This window comes from Oncorhynchus mykiss, chromosome 11 (assembly GCF_057628025.1).
Source record: "Oncorhynchus mykiss isolate SJ-2025 chromosome 11, ASM5762802v1, whole genome shotgun sequence".
NCBI lineage: Eukaryota > Metazoa > Chordata > Actinopteri > Salmoniformes > Salmonidae > Oncorhynchus > Oncorhynchus mykiss.
The window spans coordinates 78,798,681-78,806,562 of NC_143032.1; the positions used below are offsets into that span (position 1 = coordinate 78,798,681).

Consider the following 7,882-nt stretch of genomic DNA (forward strand, 5'->3'; position numbering starts at 1 on the left):
TTAAACTGGATGGAAAAGGGGTTTAAACTGTGGATGGAAACGGGGTTTAAACTGGATGTAAACAGGGTTTAAACTGGATGTAAACGGGGTTTAAACTGGATGTAAACAGGGTTTAAACTGGATGGAAACAGGGTTTAAATTGATGGATGGAATTGTGGTTTAAACTGTGGATGGAAACGGGGTTTAAACTGGATGTAAACAGGGTTTAAACTGGATGTAAACGGGGTTTAAACTGGATGTAAACAGGGTTTAAACTGGATGGAAACAGGGTTTAAACTGTGGATGGAAACGTGGTTTAAACTGTGGATGGAAATGGGGTTTAAACTGGATGTAAACAGGGTTTAAACTGGATGTAAACGGGGTTTAAACTGGATGTAAACAGGGTTTAAACTGGATGGAAACAGGGTTTAAACTGTGGATGGAAACGTGGTTTAAACTGTGGATGGAAACGGGGTTTAAACTGGATGTAAACAGGGTTTAAACTGGATGGAAACAGGGTTTAAACTGTGGATGGAAACGTGGTTTAAACTGTGGATGGAAACGGGGTTTAAACTGGATGTAAACAGGGTTTAAACTGGATGTAAACGGGGTTTAAACTGGATGTAAACAGGGTTTAAACTGGATGGAAACGGGGTTTAAACTGGATGTAAACAGGGTTTAAACTGTGGATGGAAACGTGGTTTAAACTGTGGATGGAAACGGGGTTTAAACTGGATGTAAACAGGGTTTAAATTGTGGATGGAAATGGGGTTTAAACTGGATGGAAACGGGGTTTAAACTGGATGTAAACAGGGTTTAAATTGTGGATGGAAACTGGGTTTAAACTGGATGGAAACGGGGTTTAAACTGGATGTAAACAGGGTTTAAACTGGATGTAAACAGGGTTTAAACTGGATGTAAACAGGGTTTAAACTGTATGTAAACAGGGTTTAAACTGGATGGAAACAGGGTTTAAACTGGATGGAAAAGGGGTTTAAACTGTGGATGGAAACGGGGTTTAAACTGGATGTAAACAGGGTTTAAACTGGATGTAAACAGGGTTTAAACTGGATGTAAACAGGGTTTAAACTGGATGGAAACAGGGTTTAAACTGGATGTAAACAGGGTTTAAACTGGATGGAAAAGGGGTTTAAACTGTGGATGGAAACGGGGTTTAAACTGGATGTAAACAGGGTTTAAACTGGATGTAAACAGGGTTTAAACTGGATGTAAACAGGGTTTAAACTGGATGGAAACAGGGTTTAAACTGGATGTAAACAGGGTTTAAACTGGATGGAAAAGGGGTTTAAACTGTGGATGGAAACGGGGTTTAAACTGGATGTAAACAGGGTTTAAACTGGATGTAAACGGGGTTTAAACTGGATGTAAACAGGGTTTAAACTGGATGGAAACAGGGTTTAAATTGATGGATGGAATTGTGGTTTAAACTGTGGATGGAAACGGGGTTTAAACTGGATGTAAACAGGGTTTAAACTGGATGTAAACGGGGTTTAAACTGGATGTAAACAGGGTTTAAACTGGATGGAAACAGGGTTTAAACTGTGGATGGAAACGTGGTTTAAACTGTGGATGGAAATGGGGTTTAAACTGGATGTAAACAGGGTTTAAACTGGATGTAAACGGGGTTTAAACTGGATGTAAACAGGGTTTAAACTGGATGGAAACAGGGTTTAAACTGTGGATGGAAACGTGGTTTAAACTGTGGATGGAAACGGGGTTTAAACTGGATGTAAACAGGGTTTAAATTGTGGATGGAAACGGGGTTTAAACTGTATGTAAACAGGGTTTAAACTGGATGGAAACAGGGTTTAAACTGGATGGAAAAGGGGTTTAAACTGTGGATGGAAACGGGGTTTAAACTGGATGTAAACAGGGTTTAAACTGGATGTAAACAGGGTTTAAACTGGATGTAAACAGGGTTTAAACTGGATGGAAACAGGGTTTAAACTGGATGTAAACAGGGTTTAAACTGGATGGAAAAGGGGTTTAAACTGTGGATGGAAACGGGGTTTAAACTGGATGTAAACAGGGTTTAAACTGGATGTAAACAGGGTTTAAACTGGATGTAAACAGGGTTTAAACTGGATGGAAACAGGGTTTAAACTGGATGTAAACAGGGTTTAAACTGGATGGAAAAGGGGTTTAAACTGTGGATGGAAACGGGGTTTAAACTGGATGTAAACAGGGTTTAAACTGGATGTAAACGGGGTTTAAACTGGATGTAAACAGGGTTTAAACTGGATGGAAACAGGGTTTAAATTGATGGATGGAATTGTGGTTTAAACTGTGGATGGAAACGGGGTTTAAACTGGATGTAAACAGGGTTTAAACTGGATGTAAACGGGGTTTAAACTGGATGTAAACAGGGTTTAAACTGGATGTAAACGGGGTTTAAACTGGATGTAAACAGGGTTTAAACTGGATGGAAACAGGGTTTAAACTGTGGATGGAAACGTGGTTTAAACTGTGGATGGAAACGGGGTTTAAACTGGATGTAAACAGGGTTTAAATTGTGGATGGAAACGGGGTTTAAACTGGATGTAAACAGGGTTTAAATTGTGGATGGAAACTGGGTTTAAACTGGATGGAAACGGGGTTTAACTGGATGTAAACAGGGTTTAAACTGGATGTAAACAGGGTTTAAACTGGATGTAAACAGGGTTTAAACTGTATGTAAACAGGGTTTAAACTGGATGGAAACAGGGTTTAAACTGGATGGAAAAGGGGTTTAAACTGTGGATGGAAACGGGGTTTAAACTGGATGTAAACAGGGTTTAAACTGGATGTAAACAGGGTTTAAACTGGATGTAAACAGGGTTTAAACTGGATGGAAACAGGGTTTAAACTGGATGTAAACAGGGTTTAAACTGGATGGAAAAGGGGTTTAAACTGTGGATGGAAACGGGGTTTAAACTGGATGTAAACAGGGTTTAAACTGGATGTAAACAGGGTTTAAACTGGATGTAAACAGGGTTTAAACTGGATGGAAACAGGGTTTAAACTGGATGTAAACAGGGTTTAAACTGGAAGGATAAGGGGTTTAAACTGTGGATGGAAACGGGGTTTAAACTGGATGTAAACAGGGTTTAAACTGGATGTAAACGGGGTTTAAACTGGATGTAAACAGGGTTTAAACTGGATGGAAACAGGGTTTAAATTGATGGATGGAATTGTGGTTTAAACTGTGGATGGAAACGGGGTTTAAACTGGATGTAAACAGGGTTTAAACTGGATGTAAACGGGGTTTAAACTGGATGTAAACAGGGTTTAAACTGGATGGAAACAGGGTTTAAACTGTGGATGGAAACGTGGTTTAAACTGTGGATGGAAACGGGGTTTAAACTGGATGTAAACAGGGTTTAAACTGGATGGAAACAGGGTTTAAACTGGATGTAAACAGGGTTTAAACTGGATGGAAAAGGGGTTTAAACTGTGGATGGAAACGGGGTTTAAACTGGATGTAAACAGGGTTTAAACTGGATGTAAACAGGGTTTAAACTGGATGTAAACAGGGTTTAAACTGGATGGAAACAGGGTTTAAACTGGATGTAAACAGGGTTTAAACTGGATGGAAAAGGGGTTTAAACTGTGGATGGAAACGGGGTTTAAACTGGATGTAAACAGGGTTTAAACTGGATGTAAACGGGGTTTAAACTGGATGTAAACAGGGTTTAAACTGGATGGAAACAGGGTTTAAATTGATGGATGGAATTGTGGTTTAAACTGTGGATGGAAACGGGGTTTAAACTGGATGTAAACAGGGTTTAAACTGGATGTAAACGGGGTTTAAACTGGATGTAAACAGGGTTTAAACTGGATGGAAACAGGGTTTAAACTGTGGATGGAAACGTGGTTTAAACTGTGGATGGAAACGGGGTTTAAACTGGATGTAAACAGGGTTTAAACTGGATGGAAACAGGGTTTAAACTGGATGTAAACAGGGTTTAAACTGGATGGAAAAGGGGTTTAAACTGTGGATGGAAACGGGGTTTAAACTGGATGTAAACAGGGTTTAAACTGGATGTAAACAGGGTTTAAACTGGATGTAAACAGGGTTTAAACTGGATGGAAACAGGGTTTAAACTGGATGTAAACAGGGTTTAAACTGGATGGAAAAGGGGTTTAAACTGTGGATGGAAACGGGGTTTAAACTGGATGTAAACAGGGTTTAAACTGGATGTAAACGGGGTTTAAACTGGATGTAAACAGGGTTTAAACTGGATGGAAACAGGGTTTAAATTGATGGATGGAATTGTGGTTTAAACTGTGGATGGAAACGGGGTTTAAACTGGATGTAAACAGGGTTTAAACTGGATGTAAACGGGGTTTAAACTGGATGTAAACAGGGTTTAAACTGGATGGAAACAGGGTTTAAACTGTGGATGGAAACGTGGTTTAAACTGTGGATGGAAACGGGGTTTAAACTGGATGTAAACAGGGTTTAAACTGGATGTAAACAGGGTTTAAACTGGATGTAAACAGGGTTTAAACTGGATGGAAACAGGGTTTAAACTGTGGATGGAAACGTGGTTTAAACTGTGGATGGAAACGGGGTTTAAACTGGATGTAAACAGGGTTTAAACTGGATGGAAACAGGGTTTAAACTGGATGTAAACGGGGTTTAAACTGTGGATGGAAACGGGGTTTAAACTGTAGATGGAAACGTGGTTTGTGATGATGATTTTCTTTGCCTTTCTTTCCAGATTATATTCGAAGCGATCCGAGGACCATCAATAAGAAGTGATATCGCTCTTGATGACATTGTGTTTAAAAAAGGACCGTGCACAGCAGGTAGGTTCTCTGTCCAGGCCGTCATTGTAAATAAGAATTTGTTCTTAATTGACTCGCCTGAATAGATAAAGGGGGGAATCAGAACTTGAACAGACATTACACAGTTTACACATTATACTCTATCTGGGGAAACTTCAACCAGTTTAGTATGACATCATAATGACAGGCTAAATCAGCAGCAAAGTTGTACTCTGATACTGTAATCACTGAGCTATTTCTGTTTTGTGATAGAATAGCTTAATGCTGTGTAGACAGGGGCTGGTGTGGTCTGTACAGTACAGCACGTGCTAGAATAGCTTAATGCTGTGTAGACAGGGACTGGTGTGGTCTGTACAGCACTTGATAGGCGGTATCATGTCTAATCACGGTTCAGTAGCTCAGTATAATAACCTCTTTCACACAGTGCAGTACAGCATCCTACCACAGGACCTCAGTCAGAATAGAGACAGTTCTCTATACATAGAAATATGAAGTATAGAATACACAGTTCCCTGTACATAGACTTATCAGGTATAGAAAAGACTGTTCTTTATACATAGAAATATGAATAGAATCACCTCGTCCCCAGGTTACTCCATGAGAGGCGGCTGGGGACCAGATATACAATAGATAAGACGCCAGGGATCAATTCCAATTTAATTTGAAATTCAAATTCAATTTTTTTTTTCTCATGAAGTGGAGAATTGACATGGAATTAAAGTAAACATTTTTACATTTCTCAGTTAATGGAATTAATGAACATTAGTATAAAAAATGTACTATAAGATTGGTTTTGAATCATTGCAACGTGTATTGCTATATTTCCAGTATACTTAAGTTGTCTGAACAGTGACATGATCCGCCTGAAAGCCCGAGGGAATTGAATTCAAATTGGAGTTTGCAGAATTGTTGGGGATAATATTGAATTGGGAATTGAATTCTTCGAATTGACCTAACATTGGAATTAAGAGGAATTTAATTATTTCTGAATTCAAAAAGACTGACGTAGAATTTTAATTGAATTAAATTGAATACAGGGAGAGAGAATTGAATTCTAATATAATTTGTGGAATTGACCCCAATCAATTGTGAGAATTGAATTCGAATATAATTTGTGGAATTGACCTCCCAATTTGTGGAATTGACCCCAATAGACACTGTTTTCGATTCCCTTCCCAACATGAGATTGTTTCACAGATGAATTTACAGGAGGCTGCTGAGTGGAAAAGGGCTCATAATAATATCCGGAACGGAGCAAATGGAATGGCATCAAATTCATAGAAACCACTTGTTTGATGCATTTGATACCATTCCACAGATTCCGCTCCAGTCATTACCACGAGCCCGTCCTCCCCTATTAAGGTGCCACCAACCTCCTGTGGATGCATGTTAATCATTCTAATTTCTCTTCTAGATCCTGGAGACACAATTCCATATTCCGGCTTTTCAGAAAACTTCAACGAGATTGAGTACTGAGGGAAACACTGGATTGTCTGTGTGTCTGTGTGTGATAGAAGACTGGGTGGGGACAATGGTGAGAGATTGTGTGTACGGGAGTAACTCCTGCAAGACCATTTACCTAGAGTAGAGACATGCTCAGTGCCAGTCATTAGTTTTCCCACTGTTTCTTCTTGTACAAGGTAGGACATAATGTAGGCTTTACAGACCATTGTACAGTCAAAACTCTTTTTTTTTTTTGTAGAAAATCCTTCAATATGTTCAAACGTAATATTTTCTGGATTTATGTCAATGTATTCTTACTCCCCTCGATTTATGTATTGTCAGTGCAGAAATATGTTGTTGGATTGTTTTAAAAACTCAACGTTTTTACTGCACAGTTCATGTCTGACCCCTAGTGGTGGAAGATCATAACTGCAGAGAATTCACACGTCTCTATTCTGTCAAAAATAATACGTGAATAGTCTGTATACAAATGCAATAGTAAATATTCGACTAAACTTGTAAAGCACTGACCCACCTGTATATCGAATGTGTATCTGACATTTACACTATGCATTGCAAATGATATCTAACTCCTCACTGTGACAAAGGATTTGTGTCCAGCTTTAGGTCTGAAGTCAGAAGATAACCAGCGATTCATATATCAACAGGCTACTGGGATAGGCTACTCTTCTCTTTCTCAGGTTTCTTACTTTTCTTTTCTAAACATGTTTGTTTCCCCGCGTAGGGCTATGTTCTGCTGAAGTTTAGTATGTAAATGATGCTCTACAAATAAACATGCTCTACAAATAAACATAAATGCAGACACATTATTTGTTTTAATAGAACCTAGAACATTTGTCAGGGGAATTGTGTGACCAAATCAGTATTACTGTCTGATTGACAGTCAAATCAAATAGAAGCGGTTGATACCCTCACCTGGGAAGAACTAAGGCAGGAGTGACAAACTCATTCCATGGAGGGCCTAGTGTCTGCTGGATTTGAGTTTTCTTTCAATTAAGTCCTAGACAACCAGGTGAGGGGGGGTAGTTCCTTACTAATCGGTGAATTTAATTCATCAAACAGGTACGAGAGAAGATTGACAAACCTGCAGACATTCAGCCCTCTGTGGAATGAGTTTGACACGTGAACTAAGAAAACGTGGCTGACGTGCAAATCAATGTTTAATTTCAGTAAAGGTTCAGGTCAGGGTTAAGGATTTGGTTAAGGTTAGCGTTAAGGTCAGGGTTAAGGTCAGGGTTAAGGTCAGGGTTAAGGTCAGGGTTAAGGTTAGGGTTAAGGTTAGGGTTAGGGTTAAGGATTTGGTTAAGGTCAGGGTTAAGGTTAGGGTTAAGGATTTGGTTAAGGTCAGGGTTAAGGTTAGGGTTAAGGTTAGGGTTAAGGATTTGGTTTAGGTCAGGGTTAAGGATTTGGTTAAGGTTAGGGTTAAGGTTAGGGTTAAGGTTAGGGTTAAGGATTTGGTTAAGGTTAGGGTTAAGGTTAAGGATTAGGTTAGGGTTAAGGTTAAGGATTTGGGTGGTGCAGTGGTTAAGGGCGCTGTACTGCAGCGCCAGCTGTGCCATCAGAGTCCCTGGGTTCCCTGAGTCCCCGGGAGGTCCGTGGGGCGACGCACAATTGGCCTAGCGTCGTCCGGGTTAGGGAGGGATTGGTC

General features: G+C 39.6%; 1 protein-coding gene across 1 annotated transcript in view; it reads left to right on the top strand.

Annotated features, from left to right (window-relative positions):
• mamdc2a (MAM domain containing 2a) overlaps positions 1–7,024 on the top strand; it is a 58,844-nt gene extending 51,820 nt beyond the window's left edge. Inside the window, exons 13-14 of the mRNA XM_036936395.2 lie at positions 4,704–4,791; positions 6,185–7,024. Of these exons, the coding sequence (XP_036792290.1) occupies positions 4,704–4,791; positions 6,185–6,246 (150 nt within the window). The 3' untranslated portion in view covers positions 6,247–7,024. The remainder of the gene's footprint in view (positions 1–4,703; positions 4,792–6,184) is intronic.
• The last annotated feature ends 858 nt before the right edge of the window (positions 7,025–7,882 follow it).